Source organism: Gavialis gangeticus, unplaced genomic scaffold, assembly GCF_001723915.1.
Source record: "Gavialis gangeticus isolate Ggan-Ray unplaced genomic scaffold, GavGan_comp1, whole genome shotgun sequence".
NCBI classification, from domain to species: domain Eukaryota; kingdom Metazoa; phylum Chordata; order Crocodylia; family Gavialidae; genus Gavialis; species Gavialis gangeticus.
Window position 1 is genome coordinate 47,522,847 of NW_017728994.1, and position 16,933 is coordinate 47,539,779.

The 16,933-nt window shown below is 48.0% G+C and overlaps 1 protein-coding gene across 1 annotated transcript in view; it reads right to left on the bottom strand.

The window, feature by feature from the left end:
- The window catches only part of ARL3 (ADP ribosylation factor like GTPase 3), a 39,552-nt gene that overhangs the window by 5,874 nt on the left and 16,745 nt on the right, over positions 1 to 16,933 (bottom strand). The window contains exons 5-6 of the mRNA XM_019502740.1: positions 8,943 to 8,993; positions 6,689 to 6,874 (exon numbers count right to left, since the gene is read on the bottom strand). Of these exons, the coding sequence (XP_019358285.1) occupies positions 6,689 to 6,874; positions 8,943 to 8,993 (237 nt within the window). The remainder of the gene's footprint in view (positions 1 to 6,688; positions 6,875 to 8,942; positions 8,994 to 16,933) is intronic.

A 16,933-nucleotide genomic window follows, 5' to 3' on the forward strand; every position in this document is an offset into this window, starting at 1 on the left:
AACCCCTGCTCTGTGGCCTCTGGCAGGTCACTTGTGCACCTCAGTGTCTGGCCCTATAGCAGAGCTGGCCCCTTGCCCTGATGAGGTTTTCTGATACTGGGGCTATCGAACGACCTAGGCTCAATCACTTCCCCGTCTATGGCATGGGAGCGGTAACACTTCTCCATCCTGCAGACATGGTGGGAGGGCTGGGTGGCCAGAAAAGGAGGGTCCAGGAATAGAGCGCCCTGCTGAAAGGCAGCTGCTGGCTCGCTAGTCCTGCAAATAAACCCAGCTACGAGAGCACCTTCTCTTCAGACTCGTGCACTGTCTAAACGATCACCCAGCTTGTCCCTGTGGGACAGCTGTCTCCAGTCTCCAGTGGCGCTGTCCCAGGCAGGACCCTCTGGATTTCCAAGCAAAGCAGATGTGAGCTGGGAGCCGCTGCAAGAGAGCAGAGGACCCCACCCAGAGAGCGTAAGTTGTCTTCCTGGCTTGCTATGCTGTTAGATCTTCAAAACGCAGCCCTATGGGCTGTTTGAGCCACCTATTAATCACCCTCCACTGTCCGAGCGTAGGGTGGGGCTTGAATTCCTGGTCTCTTGCTTCTCGCGCCGGCACAGGGGAACAGCCCCGAGACCTGGTGCCTCTTGGCACAAAGCAACAACCCCTCCTTTTGGAGAGTGGAAAAGCACCGATCAGCTCTGTGCAGTCTGCTCTAGCCCTCGGCCGGAAAGATGGTAGCCCTTATGTACCTAATGGCTAACGAGCTGAAATAAGAGCAGGAATCCCCTGGGCGTAACTGAGAGCAGACGGAGGATCCCGTCTGAAAACAGCAGTGTCCCTGGACAGCTCTGCGGCTGGGGATCAGTCACGAGCCAAACTGACCCTTGTTGCAACGTTATGTTACAAAACCAAGCCAAGCAACCAAGCCACATCAGTTTACAATGAAGATACACGCACACCTCTAATAATACCTCTAAATCTACCCTCCGGCGGGGTCTCTCAATTTGTATTTAGTGCTGCAGCAGGGATCAGCACAAAACAAATGGCCTGAAATCCTAGGAGCAAAAGCAGGGGGAGGGGGGAAAGTTGTAAGGTAGGCTCATTCAAAGGCCCCACAGCTTTGTGTTCCAGCTTTCCAACGGCACGGCTAACCTGTGTGTAAAACGCACAATGCTTTCAGTGATCGGCAGCGGGATTTGAAGCTTGGCACTGTTAGAGAAGGATTCACTGCGTAGGGGCAGCTGCAGGTTTGCCGTGGGGTTGGAAGGAGCAACGGTGAGGCCCTGGCTCCACAGCCCTCTTTAGAGATCTGTGCAGTTTGCTTGCAAAGAGGTTAAAAAAAAAAAGATTCCCGTTTCCCCTGCCTCTGAAGCAATAATCACATTTGCACACATTATGGCATACAAGGCAAGCAGAGCCCCTCATTCATTTTGAATGTAGGTTTATTTGCTGAACGAGAACAGCTGAGACAGCTTAAAGTAATAAATATCAGCTGACACCCTCTGCTATTCAGTGCAGTAATCCCATAAACAATACATCACTGCAAAACAACAAACACGCATCCTATCTCCCAGCTAATCTGACCAGAACCTGAATTTACAGTGATTAAAACTCCGCCCGCTGCCATTAGGGAGCTGGGGAAGGGGAAAGGCAAGCCATTTTTACTACCGGAGAGGCGAGGGTCATAAAGCAGAGTTTATGATGGGATTTACCATGGCTGAGAGCCTGGCTGCATCAAGCGTATAACGAGGGCAAAAGAATGACAATGCACTACGAGAGAAGAAAGGTGAACTCCAGATGGGCTTGAGATGTGGAATTGGGTCACCTCACTTCAAAAGCAGGAACGGCTTTAAAACCGTTCTCAGGCATGAGTTAATTCACAAGAAAACCATGTTCAATATCTAGTTGGTTGGCAGCGAGGAGGAGATGACAAAGGGGAGCTGCTAAGAAAAGACAGTGTTAGCACTGTCAGACATGAGAGTAAAGTAACTGGCTAGTGGCCACCTACTATAAGGGCATCGTTATGCTTCTAAGGCATTGTGGATGGCATCCTTCAGGCAAGCAGCAGCTGAGGATATTTTGCAGATGGGGAAATACAACGGGAGGGAGAGGTGCAGGACAATGGCGGGGGCTCGGATCTGCGATGGGCTGTGCTCCATGAAGAAATGCAAGGGGGAGAAGCTCCTCCATCAGCAGGGGAAGGAGCAGGGTGAGAAGAGGAAAGAAGCAGGTCTAGAAGACGGGGCCGAACCCACGGCAGGTTTAGCAATGAACGGTGTCCCTGCCTCCGTTTGTCTTTATGCTTTCTTGCCTCTGCATATTTAAACAACGGCTCCTTGCGAAACGGACCGTTTGGGTCTGTGCGACTATGCGATACAAAGCATAAATAATAAATGCCCTCGCACTGCTGTGTTCAGAAGCAGCATGATTTACCGTGAGTGGTTATTTGAAGGATGAGCGTGAGTGCGGCATTAGCATGCCAAGCTCAAGGAGATATTAAGTGCAAACCCTTGGCCAAGAAAAGATTTAGACTTCCTTTTGGATTTGATTCTCTCTGTTGCTAGAGAGAGTTCGGGTAACTGCAGGGTTAACTGAAAACCCAGGATTTTCCCCCTTCTGGACAGCTGAGTTCAAATCCCATATATTGGTCATGAGGGCAAACGACACTGATGGGAACTGCTGAACGCCGTGTCCGGCAGCTCTGTGCTGAGGACAGACCAGATGCTGGAATATCGTGGGGTACCATGGTGGGGGGCGTGCTGGGAGAGGATGGTGGGTGCTGCTAGAGTAGCAGGGGCTGGTGCAGGTTGGGATTAACCAACCCCCACCTGCACCCCACTTGCTCCAAACTCTGTGTTACCTGCTCCTTAGTTTTAACCACCAAGCCAGATGACTCTGAACACAAGCAGATGGGTCCCTTCCTCCCCATAAAACCCTTCTGATTTAAGCTGCCCTGGTTTAGTTTGTTGTGTAGGTGAGGCTACAAACTTCTGCCCCCCATCATGAAATAAAGGGCAGCGAGGTTTAACCCCTTTACATCATCCTGTATTGAGCCAGAGGATTCAAAACTCCATCTCCAGCAGGCTCAGCTTTTATCTCTGAACCCTTCGCTCCTGTCGTCCCCTTGCTGCTTCTGCCATCACGCTGGCCCTTAAAAGACATCCCAAAGCAAAATGTCCAGACTGCTGCCAGATGGACATCTCCCTTTAGACCCCTGGTGTCCTGTATTTCTGACACAGCTGCAGTGATTCTCCTCCTTGCCTCCAAATGAGGCAAGACTCTGCTCCTAATGTCGAACCACAGCCTCTTACCCCAGCTGCTGACTGCCTGCTCTCTTACAGTTGCTGTTATTCAAAGGGAGACTTGATGCATTTTGAGTCAGTGGCTAATGTGATTAAAATATGGATGATCACTGGTTTGCTAAGCCGCCGTTCAGGCTGGTTAGCTATGTTGTGCTCTTGGGGGGCTGTTTAACAGCAATGCTGGTCTTGCCTGTGTGATGGGTCCTGGCCATAGCATTCACGTAGCGCAGGCTACGCCAGTTGAGAGTTCAGGGGAGCTGAGAAAAGGAGGCAGGCAAAGGTGGCTACAAGCCATCTTTCCACCTCCCGTAATCTTTAGAGGCCAATCAAGCTAGAGCTGTTTCAGGGCTGCTCGAATTACCTTCTGCTTTACAAGGCCTCGGAAGAGACGTTATGCCAGATTCAGGCAACTTAAAAGGACCCACCATGGGACTTTTAGCCCAAGCCTTTGTAGGGCAGTAACACAGCTTGCTTTTGTCCATGCAACACAGCAAACCGTGCTGTGTAGGTTGGCCCAACACCTTGAATCATGTCAAATATCCAGGGTCCTTACTGAACAAACCCAACCAAAGCCTAAGTGGCACAGTGAAATGCCCACGGCTGCTCTCCAGAACACCCTCACTTTTTCCTGGTGTAGCTTTGATGGGGCAACATAACACAGGGCATACAATTTTCACCTGCTGTTAGATGCACAGTGTCAAAATGCAATCCCCAAGAGAGTCCAAACCCCAACAAAGGATGGCTGCGAGGCAACAATTCCCTTGCCCTTCTCTTGTATTTGTCACCAGGATCAATTATCCCCTCAATCTGTGCCTCAGTTCACTTACTCCACAGTGTCTATTATTCTGATTCATTGTCCATGGTATGTCAAACCGAGCACCACTGTCCAAACTGCAAGCCTTTACTCCAGACCGTGAGATGGAGTCCAGACTGCTAGGGACATCTGTTTCTTTTCCTTTCCTAACTAGCCCTGAATTAAGACATTAGACTGAAGTGTGAGCCTCCTTCAAATTCAGTTCCAGTGCACTGGAGATCCCTCTCTTTCAATATTGCCATAAAGTCTGATTAATTAAACGGATGACAGAGCTACGGCTTGGGGGAGAGGGCGAGGAACTGATGACTCTTGTACTTCCGAAGAAAAAGCAAGCTGTTTTGGGGTTTCAGGAGGATAACACGGGGCGCTCCATTCAACCCAGCCACCACTGTTTGGACCTTTCTCAGGAAGTTCTCCAGTCCCAAAAGGTTTATGCTAAAGGATGAGAAGACAAGGTGGATTCCCTCCTTGATTAATATTTTTATTAAATAACCTATTTCAAGTAATAGTTAAATTCTCTAAATTTATATCATTCTATTAACCATAATCTAATCTCATTAACCTTGAAATCCCCAGTCTTAACTACCCAACTCTATACATTATGGCGCTATCAGCTAAACTAATTAAATGACCTTCAAACTATTTCTCCTTCATTTATTGCCGTTATTTATCCTTGCTCGTTGTTCTTCCTTGCAGCCCCTGCAAAACTCGCTCCCTCTAAATTCAGGTCCTGTCTGTACTCTTCGCAGAAGACCATCTTTCTTCTTAACCCAATCCACTGGCCCCATCTGCACAGTTCACCCCTGGGTGCTGCGGCCTCCTGGCAGCAATGGTTCATGCCCTCGTTCTTTTACTTTCATTCCAAGGATCTGATGATTCTTGGCTTGTCGCATTCTCATTTACATGCCTACCTACCTCTCTCTATTTTTCTGTGGCTAAGCTCTGGATTTTCTGAGAGGTTCTTACAGCAGAGGAAGCGGACTGAAAGTACAGTTTGCCTTGGAGCAGTGTTGGGAAAAGGTGGCATGTTCCTGTTCTCTTTTTTTAATCCTGGCCTTTAAACAAGTTATTGTTCAAGGATGTTATGCTCTTTGCTTTCGAAGCCCAGAGGCTAATCCTGGATAAATGATCTCTTCCTATGCTAACGGTGAGAGAAAATTCTCGCCATAGTTTTGCCACGGCCCGAAATGTCTCTGATCAGAAAGTTCCCTGGCCGAGAAAAGAGCTCGGCTGGCTGGGATGCAGGCTGGATTGCTGGGAAACTGAAATGCTTGGGTTCATTTGCAATGGGAGTGGTTATCTGCTCAAGGAGCTACAAGCAGTTTCTGCTTTGCCAGCCCCTGCCGGACAAACACTGCTGTAATAAACCACCATCTTTTAGGGTAAGAGCAGATGGGGGTGACGAAGTGGAATGCTATTTAACTTTGATGATGGTGATGAACAAAACGCCTCAGTCTGCAGATACTTAATGCCTTGGCTGCTGTCCTCTGCTATCTGGGAAGAAGCATGGGAGTAGATTTTACTTTGAGGCTAGATTGCGTTAGACGGGGGCGTTTGCTGTGTTAGTTAGATACAGATGCATTGCTTGTGAACTGGAAAGCCTGAGAAACAGCACACAATGCGGAAGCAGGCAGGCAATTCTGGATTGGATTGGGAGGGAAACATTTCTCAACTGAGGCTTCAAGATGAAACTTCTAATTTTGGAGCACTTTGTCCTCTCCCCTCCTCGTCCATTCCTTGGCTGTTATTTCCCAGATGAGGGGGTAGGGAGGGAGTGTGCGTGGAGAAGGGAAGACTGACTCGGAGCAGTATAAAGTGGGTATAAGCCAGGGGAGTGGGAGGAGGTGACCAAAGATCCATTTAAACATCTGAAATACAAGCCCACGTTCCTTTTTTGTGCCTTGCTCCTTCAAGAGTAGCTCATGCTTGAATAACAGGCATTGAAAGGCAAAAAATCATCACCCTGCCTATAGTGATAGCATGATGTTATGTTGTCCTGGAACAGCACCGCTTCACAATAAAGATTTCAGGCCTGCAATGTTTCACTAGGTTGGTTGCAAAGGTGGTTGAATTTCTGACTTAGCCGAACAAACCCCAGCCCTCAGAAGGGCACTGTCTAGTCTATGCCGCGGAAACAAGCTTTGACCGAACGTTAGATGAAGACCAGTATTTTCCTGAGTCTGTTTCTTTTGGCTCCATCAGGAAGGTTGTGTTCTGTTGGGGGCAAGCATCCTCCAGAGCGCTTGGGTCATGACACTGCATGGATTTTGCTAAGGCACAAAGCCTCGAGAGTGCAACTGAATTGGCACAGGTCCTGTTTGCAGTACAAGCTACTGTGTGGCAGGACCGGGGAGGTGGTTATAGCACCCAACTTGATTAAAAATGCAGTTCAGCCTTGATTCCTGAATGTGACACAGCCTTGTTGACAGTTTCAGCCATGTCGTGCTGTTTTTACCTGCGTGGTACCTGCCACCTGGTAGCTCTTGCACTGTAGACTGGGCCACAGAAACCACCTGGGTTCTCTTCAATAACCCCCTACAAACAGACCGTAAGGCACAATGGAAGATCCAGCCCACCGTCCCCTCACCTGCACTCCCTCCCCTGTGAGGGCCGAACACGATTGGATCTGCCAGACTCTGTCGCGGATTGTGTGCAGGTTCAGTCCCTCGGCGATCTCGGAAGCAGGGGCAGCCGTAAGCAAATCCTGCTTGTTAGCAAATATGAGCACAGGGACTCCACTGAGCTTTTCCTCATCCAAGAGCTCGGCCAGCTCCTGTATCATTTAAAAGGGAGTTAGGGGAAGGGAGGTGAAAAAAAAACCAAACCCTTCCACCACCAGAGTTTGTCTCTAATTAGAATTATATTTAGGGCAAATGTTAGAAGGCAGCGTTTCAGCAAAGCCCAGATCTCCTTACCAAATAGCAAGAGTGTCTGCAATCACAGGGGCCTGAGGTCCACAAGCAAGTTCTTTCAATTACAGGTTACGAAAGGCTTCAGCTTAGTCTGAAATTAGCTGCTGGTTTACAGGCTAAAACTCTGTGCTTTGCCAATCCCTGCTCCCTGGAGACCAAGACTGATGATGCAGCAAAAACCCCATGTAAATTGGCTGTCTCCAAGAGTCTGCCTGGAGTTAGTCTGACTCATGTCCTAGAAACCAGGTGGTTCTCACCCTAATAGATTTATGATGATGCTAGTAATGAGCTTTGGTTTTTGTCCCAAGTTTTCTGAACTGCAATTCAAATCAGGAAACCCTGCTTCAGATGTAAGAATCTCCCTTCCAAAAGGAAGCTGATACCTATTAAAGGAAGGGAATAGCTGCAGGCCAGACCGGGAGCGGTTTTATTGGCCAGACTGTAGTCCTACGTGCATGGCACAATGTTGCGTGGGATCTTGGGGCTGACTGGCTTGCAACTGAAAGCAGTCTGCTGTTCCTAGGGTGGGGTCTGGATGTACCGTGAATCCACAGCTATTAGACCTGAATGCCTGGAAGCTGGGCAACGGCTTAATCTGAACTCGGAGCAGGCAATCCCATTTCACCTCTTAACAAGCATCTGTCCTTGTGACCAAGCTAACACAGCTGGTGCACCATGCACAGCGGTCTTGATAAAGGAGTTGAAATCTGAAGGACTATGATGCAGGGTGTATCAAGCTTCTGGACCCTGGTGAATTGTTGGGGGGGGACCTACACAGAGGTATAATTTCCCTGAAGTACCTGTCTCATTGCTGGGGCTTTACTTTCCATGGATACTGGCCTAGCATCTTTTATGAACATGGAGTTACCGTGAAACCTTTGGGTTCAATGAATGCAGTAGCAGAGACCATGCTGCATCACAAATCAGATTCTAGCCCACAAAAGCAATCTGCTTGCTTGGTTTGGAAACCAGGGCAAAATAGAATCAAGATATAAATAGAGCTGGCTGGGAATTTTTTGACAAAATGTGTTTTTTTCTTTTCTGGCTGAAGAGGCTGATTCATCAAAACTGGAACTTTTTGTGGGGATGCATCAATTTGGCCAAACTGAGTGAGGGCATACACTGGGGGTAAGTGCACCCCATGTTTCAGTTCCTGGCCCGCTTGGCTTAGGCGAGTGCCCTCACTTTCCTGTGCTAGAACTAGTCTTCCTCTCTTTGGCCTGAGGAATAATTATTTATGTGAAGTGGAGCAGCTCCAACAGGAGAGACAGAGAGAGACTCCCCAGAGCAGCCAAGAGCCGGGTGGAGATGGGAGAGTCAGGTTCAAGCAGTTACTCTGAGCCAGGCACTTAAATCTAAGCCTACCACATCACAGAAAGACGCCTCAACCACTGGGATCTGGCTATTCTGGGCTGGGCAGTGGGTGAGGTTGGTCTGCCTGTCTCAAGCGATTCAGAGAGGCCTCGGCTGGGTTCTCGTTGGAACACAGACAAATTAGGAAACCTCAAAATTGTTCACACGCTGGAATTCATGTTTCCCAGCCAGCCTCACTTACAGAATCCTTGCCATTTTTTTTCAGTTGTGCTCCAGAGATGATCGAGTCAATGTGATTTCTTTTTAAACTTTTTAGAGAACAAAATGAGATTCCTTGAGGTCTTGTTCTGGCAAGGCTCAAAGGCCTTTAAGAGGTGTGGGTTTTCAAAATGTGCTTCCTTCTGTTCATATTCAATTAATATGAGGGAATAAGACTCCTTATTTCCCTTATTTCTCACCTACCAAAGTGATCTGTGCTTTGTGTACCAAAGCAAAGTAAGCTGAAGGGAGAGCCCCCCTGGAAATGTAAGTCTTTATCACAAACCACCAAAGCATCTTCCTAACTTGCATAAGGAACATAATATAACGTCAAAGGGTTGGACAGAGGTTACGTACCTGACCCGTTTCTTCAAACCTCTTTCTATCTGCGCTGTCAATGACATAGATCTGTAAAGATGCAGGGGAGGGTATTAATTTACAGAAGAGGAAGATTGATGTTGTAGCTGTGATGGTCCAGAAACGATGTGAGGGGCAAGGGTGGTGTTATTTAATTTATAGGAGTAGTATGGCTGGAAGAGCCCTCAAGAGATAATCTAGTCCGACCCCAACTGAAGGACTAAACCAACCTAGGCAAGTATTTGTCTAACCTGCTCTTAAATTTCCAAGGAAGGACACTCCACTACTTCTCTAGGTAATCTGTTCCAATGCTTAAGCACCCTCATAGTGATAAAAGTCTAACATCCAATCTGAATTTTCCTTGGAGCAATTTAAGACCATTGCTCCTTGTCCTGTCCTCTGTGGCCAGAGAAAACAGTCTATCACCCTCCTTTTTATAGCTATGCTTCAGGTATTTGAAGACTGTTATCAAACTCACTCCCCGTAGCCCATTCATTCTTCTCTTCTCCAGCATCAATAATCCTAGTTCTTTCAGCCTTCCCACATAAGTCATATTTCTCCAACCTCTAATCATATTTGCTGCTCTCTGCTAGACTTTGTCCACGTATTTTTGGAAGTGAGGTGCCCAAAACTGGACACAGTGCTGTAGGTAAGGTCTCGCCAGTGCCAAATAGTGCAGAAGAATCACTTTCCCTTGACTTGCAAGTGACATTTCTATTACTGCAGCGTAGTATGCTATTTATTTTGCAACAAGAATACACTGTTGGTTCACATTCAGCTTACAGTCCCCTATAACCTGCAGGTCATTTTCTGCAGTACTGCAACCTAGCCAGTCCTCCTTCCCCAGTCTGTATTTGTGCATGCGATTGTTCTTTGCACTTGTCCCTGTTGGATTTTATTTGATGAATTTTTGTAACTTTTTTGGGTTTACTGAGATCGTTCTGAATCCTAACCCTCTGGAGTGCCTGCAACTCCACCCAGCTTGGCGTCATCGTAAATTTGCCAAGTGTGCACCCAATCCTATCTTCCAAATCGTCAATGAAGATATATTAAACAGTACTATACCCAGGACAGGCCCTTAGGGAACTTTGTTTGATACCTCCTCCCAAGCAGACATTGAGCCATTGATGACTACTTGTACAGCACGATGACCCAACCAGTTAACATTCCCCTCACAGTAGTTTCATCTAGTCTGTATTTCCTTAGCTTACTAATGAGAAGACATCTGGAAAGCATTGAACTATACAGAGCTAGTCTATCAAATGAATCGAAACCAGTTCCAAACAACATTCCTTATGCTTAGAGATGCACACATTTCATGCACTGTGCAACCATCAGCTAATTCTCTCAACTGCTCAAAAAAGGAAGGGGAGCTGCATTACAGCTGGGGAGAACAGGCTGCGACATGCTAGTGTCAGAAAAGGAGCTGGTGGCAGGATCAGGATTCAGATCGTTTTCCAACTCTAAATTCAGCCCAGGAAAACATGCTGCCTCCTGGCAGCCAGGTCTCCACCTTCAGATGATCCACCACAACAAAGGGAGTGGCTGTCAGATGAAGGACTAACTGTCATGGGGGTTGCATGCCTTTCCAGGGTAGGGCAGGGCTGGGACACTTCAGCAAGGAACAGCAGAAGTGAAGTTTGCACTGCTACTGCCTGGGAGCATCTACGCATATGCATTTACTACCCAGTAACCGAAATTACTGTGCAGTATGGGCACGTGTCTACACATGCACACCCATACTGCACGTAAATATGGCGACATACGCTGATCTGAGCATAAATTTGATACCTGCATCATGCAAGTATCAAATTTATGCCCGATTAGTAACTGCACAGTAATGCACATGTACTTGTCTTACTGCACAGTAACCCTGTGGGTGTGGACTGACTTGTGACTAGCTTTAGTCTCAAATCAGTCCACACACGGTGTTAAAGCACTTTAATGCCTGCACGTGTAGACGCTGACCTATTCCCACTTACTGCACAGTAAATTTAAGCCAGCGTAAATGCACATGTGGAACTGCCCCCCTGTGTTGTACCTGTATTTTTGGACAAGGTTGGTCAATTCAGCACCTTTCTCTAGCACTGAATTTGCTGATTTCCTCCCTGGAAAAACTCAGAGCTTGGTACGGAAATCCCTGGGTGCAGGTGAAGCGGCAGTACCAGAGAAGGATGAAATTTGCTGGATATTCATTCAGTACAGACAGTTCCGCCCCTCCATCTGGACTGTGCCGTCTTTATTGCTAATGCACTTAAAGCTGCAGAATCATTTTAAATAATCAGGAGGGTTCAATAAAGGTGGAGCCTCTGGGTTTGCCTGCTGTATACTGCAGGAGGGATTGCGCTGATTCAAATCAATGTGATCCAATCATGGGCACACAAGAGAAAGCTGAAAGACTCACAGGTCTTGGGTAGGTAGGTAGGTAGGTGAATAAATGACGGCATGGACTGACGATAGGCATATCCCAGTGTAATTTATATGTTTTGTATGCACAACCCTGTAAATGATGCTGAGATCAGGTACAGAGGTGTGTGTGGTTATCCTGGGGTAGCAGCACATCATGGGCAGCTATTATGGTATCTTCTGCTTTTTGGCAAAGAAGCAAACAGCTTATCCTGGCATGGAAGTGGATACGCAACACCTACACCAATGTCACTGATATCAATGAACTTTTACCCTGGTCCCTTCAGGAGCAAAGCTCCCCTAGTTTAGGAGTTGATGCCATCTGCCCTCTCCATTTTTTAAACAGGTTGAATGCCACCAGTGTAAATGTGCTGTCTGTCCATACCCTGAAAGAAAGGGAAGCAGGGGAAAGGGCGTGTGGGCTGGCTGGCTGAGGAGACCTGCAGTGCTTCCCAATCAGTAATGACTAGAAATTGCTAGGATGTTATTTGACAGCTGTGCAGTGGCTTCCGTGGAAGGAGGCTGGTTTCCAGGGAATAGATGCCCACAGCACCCAACCAATGCCAAGATAAATGGCGTTCCTGCTGGCAGTCTCGGCAGGAGACTTGGCCCTTCCAGGCTAATTTAGACTGAGAACAGTGAAAAAAGGGAATTCTGAACAGCAGTGTTTATTAAAGGTTGGACCGGCCTTCTTGTGCAGACATCTTCTCTCGCCTGCAATGACTCAAACAGGGGACTGCAGCACCCAGGGGTGCCCTAACATGTAAGAACTGCCATTTACTGGGTCAGGCCATGGGTCCATCTTACCCAGCCTTTTGTGTCCCACAGTGGCAAAGAGTGGATGCTGAAAGGGAGAGTAACCTGGGTCTGACCACAGTTGTTTTCTCCACTGTTCCTCTCTCACTTGCTTCCTCCAGCATTTAAGGTTAAGTTTAAAGAGGCTGTATCCCTCCCTTCATGCTTGATCGCTACTGATGCCCCTTTCATCCAAGAATGTGTCCAATCCCTTGTGAATCTGGCTGAACACTCAGCTTCCACCACAGCTGGTGGCAATAAGCTCCGCCCTTGAATGCCACGCTGAGTGAAAAAGCACGTCCTGGTGTTGGTTTCAAACTTACTGCCTCCTACTTCCATGTTGTGACCCCCCATTTCTTGTCTGGTGAGAGAGAGTAAAGAATGAATCCCTACTGACTTTCTCTTCAACACTGAGTATTTTGCAAACCCTTCTCATGTTCCCCTTCAAGTGTCTCTTTGCTAAACTGACCATTGGACTCATCAGTCTCTCCTCATGTGGAAGCCCCTCCAGAGCCCTCATCATCCTTGCTGCCCTTCTCTGGACCTTCTCTAGTTCTTGAGATCCTTTTAAGGGTGCTGTGCAACGTAGCACTATTAGGTGTGCAAACCTGAGTCTCACAATAAACCAGCAAGATTGCAAATAGGAATCTCTAGCGTTAAAAACACTCTGTCCAGTTGTGGTCTTTCTGAGTTCTTTGTAGAACTGCTCTATGTATTATTTTTCTGTAGTCAAAAGCAAGTCAAAACTAAGAGCTGGCATTTTCTAAGGGATGGCTCGAGTCTAAAAGCTTGAGAACCACTGCTTTACTGCCTCAGGTTTCCAGGTCCTTCTGTGACACGGATGCTGCATGTTGGTAAGAGATGGTGTAAGCTGGGGTGGCCAATCCGTGGCACACGCGGCACGTGTGCAGCACATGACAGATCAGGGAAGGAGCACAAAAGCAGACAGGGCAGGAAGCAGAAGGCAGAGCAGGAGATAAGGCAGGGAGCACAGACTAAGGAACAGGAAGCACAGCAGTAGATAAGGCAGGGGAAGGAGATAGGCATGGCACTCGGGGAGGGTGCAGGGCTAATTTGTGGCACGCCTGCCAAACAGGATGCCCCTACATTGGTGCAAGTGCACTTGCCCAGAGGTGGAAGAGCTGAGCTTTGGTGTCGTTAGGACAAGAAGTGGAGATGACTAGAATCCAGGACAGGATGTCATCTCCTGGGCTTCGATTTGGCCAAGCCAAAATGCACCAGCAAAACCTGCCGTTGGCTGTTTAGTGACGACATGTAGTGAACTAAGCTTTGCCCCTCACTCAGGCCCAGCACTCAGCACCAGCACAGCCCCTCTTGCCACGCTGGTGCATCACAGGATCCTAGTCACTTGATCCAACCCCTTGCATGAATGCAAGATGCTGCCTAACTCATCCCTGTCCAGTGCTAATCTAGCCTCCTCTTAAACACCTCCAACGAAGGGGACTGCCCCACTTCCCTGGGGGTCTACTCTACTCCCTCACTGCTCTGACAGAAAGGAAATTATTCCTGAGATCTAATCCTAAGCCTGCTTGGTTGCAGTTTACAGCTGTTCTTTCATGTTGCCTTCTGCAGCAGTGGAGAACAGTTGTTCAGAGCTCAGAAGGAAGAGTGCCCCTTGCTGAATCACCAGGCCTTTCTCCCGCAGCTCCCAAGCCCAGCTGCAGAGATCTGACCAGATTAATGTCTGACACGGCAGTGCTGCAGGCAAACGCCATGTTGTGTAGCATGAGGCAAAGGCAGCAAGCACATGCAGAGTGCCTTCTTCCCACCCAGACAACAACGAGCCAAAGAGCTGCAGGTGCATGCCTGAATGCGCAATCACCCAGATACACACACCTTATTTGCACTGGGGAGGCTTCCAAGTGCCCAGGTGCGTGGCACGGAGTGAGCTCCCATTCAAACACACCTGCACTGACTGAAGGGCGCAATCACTTCGGGCTTTATAAAGACTTTTGGAGGACCCTCCCCCTTGGTCAGGATGGAGCTGGGGCAGGTCTCCTGGGAACAGCACCTCATCGCCTCCGTGCTCCCTGGGTCCTGTAATGGAGGATGTGGACTCTGCAGCACAAGTCTGCAGTTTAAATCAGCAATGTCGGGGCTGTATCTGCACAGCCGAGAATGGCATTTTCCCTGCATTTTTAGGTGCTCTTCTAAAGGAGAGGGCTCAAATCCAGGGCTGGAGCAAGGGGGCTACACCCTCCCTGCTGATGGCAGATGTGGGTGCTGGTGATGAGGCCATGCCATGCACAAAGTCCTGCTCAGCGGTGGGTCTCCCAGGTAAACCCCTGAGCAGGTGACTGGGAGGAAGCTGCGTGCATTCATTTTGTCTTCTCCCAGCCATGTTTGTGCTGAGCACCTCCTTGGTCTGGGAGTGACACCGCTACTCAGTCTGCAGTGTATGACACAGTGCCCGCTGTGCCACTGCTGCTATACCCGATCCTAGCCAGCTGATGTCAAACTCCCACTGGCCACTTGCCCTCTGCCCATTCCTGTGCTACCCCTGCCAAAGGCCTTCCACTGTTCTGGCTGAGGAAGACAGGGTCCCCCTCTCCCTTCCCTTGTAGGAAGAGTGGGTGTTAAGCCACTGCTACGAGGTGGACAGAAGAAAACCAGAGGATTTGAAGGCCTGTGACTTGGCCTTGGCAGCCTTGCCTTTGCAGTGCATTACCTCTTACAGACATCGAGTGTTGGCTGTAGCCAGCAAGGGCTCCTGGTTGCTGCTTTGCATGGCTGACTTATGTCTGAGTGCCTAGCACTTGCTCTCCACATGCAGAACCACAGCTGAGCCCTGTGTGATCGTATTGCACCAAGACTGTGTTCTGTGCCCCAACTGCCTTGGTGGGAGGAGACTACCTATGTTGGTTCAAACCCTTCAAGGAAGAAGAGACCCCCTTTTCCATCAGCCTTATGTGGGCAGGTCTCTCTCCCCTTGTCACCTCTCTTGTGTGGTTCTTCTTCAGGAAGACAAGTGGCTGAGACTCTGCTGTGGTCATGTAACATAGCACCCTGCCTTTCCTATACTGCCTCCTCAGCTTAACCCCAACCCCCCGCCCCGTGTTTAAAACATGAATCATCTGATGCAGAGAAACCTTTGTATTGGAACGCTGCCTGCCGTGTCCCCTGTGCATTACACAGATGCTGAGGCGTGCAGCTCTTTAGCATGTTACGCTGAAAGATGGTGTAGTTCAGCAGTTCCAGTGCAGCAGAGAGAAATAAGGTTGCAGGGTCTCTTTCTAGCCACACTGCTGGCTTTTTATTTTGTACTGTGGTAGCTCCTAGAAGTCCCAATCGCTGACTGTGATCTCTAGACACTGCATGACCACAGAATAAATCGATGTTCCTGAAGAGCTTAGATTGATGCAAGGCATGCTGCGTGTACACTGGCAGGCTGCTTTCCACCTCTCTGCTTCAGTTTTCCCACGTGGAAAATGGTGATGAAAGCAATGACCTAGCATTCAGGTGAATCTATTTCTCCAGCATGAGCTGAGTCCTCACCAATGACCTCTGGACAAACCAATGGAACAAACGGTGCCAGACAACAGCAAAATACAAGATGGCCAAGGCCTGCATTTGCAGATTGTCCTCTAGAGTATCTCAGCTCATCTCAAGTGCCAGGCTGGTGTGTTACAGAGCCAGGAATTACAGCCAGAAATGCTAGGCCATTGATAAATGACAGGTGTTAAGAGCTGTATGCTCTCTGCTAGAGCCCTCTCCCCTCCCCACTTCACCTGCCTCACTACCATCTGGTTTTAGCCAGATCTCAAACAACTCAGCCCCTAACTCAAACAGGTGAGAGGGTGTTGATCTGGGTGGAGTGACAATAAGGCAGAGCTGAGGCTTAATGACTGGAAAGCAAATCAGTACCTCATATAAAGGACTGGTGAACAGACTCATTCTTGTATACACTCACAAAAAATTATTCAGATTACCTTTTAATGTGACTTAAGTCAATCAGCCTGGATTCCAGCCATGTGTGGACATGCTTATTCAGAATTAAAGTTATTTAATCCAAGTTATTTTATTTCAATTTGGAAGATGGAATTCAAGCTGACTGAAAATCTGTCCGCACAGGAGTTTAATACCATTTAAACTAATTCACTTTTAAGTACAGCCTTCAATTAACTGGGATTCACTTTCCTAAGCGCCCCTCTATAGATGATCATTAGCAAGGATCCTGGTTTTCTCCCATTAAAAAAAAATCCCCAATTTTCATCTTAAAAAAATAACCCAAAATCCACGTTTCCATTATTAAAATAAAACACTATAGATAGATAGATAGATATAGTGGTGTTTCATTTTGATCATGGAAAAGTGTGGATTTTGGGGTTTTTTAAAATCCAAAAATTGGGGATTTTTTAAAATCAAAGAAAACCAGGATCCCTGATCATTAGGGACCAAAAAAGGCTGTTAGATTTCCTAGCCTTGCTGGACTTTCCATTTCCCTTCATGGCTGAATCAAACTTGGGGGGCATGATGTGTGGAGTCTTGCTTGCTGTTCCCAGGTCACAGAGAACAAAGGGTGTTCATTTTTTTTCTTATGCGTCCAGGCTTTGCAGGTTACCATATGGGGCCAAGAAGGAAGATTTTCACTTTGCATTGCTACAGGTATCAGCATTTGTTTTTGCCTTCCTCAGAAATATTAGGTGCTGGCTGCAGCCAGACTGGGGATTTTTGACTGGGTTGTGCCAATGCTTCTGCTGGGACCAAGGCCGGAGGTTCCAGGCTAGAGGGTCTTGCCCCTCTGCTCGGGGTCAGACCAATCACTACCC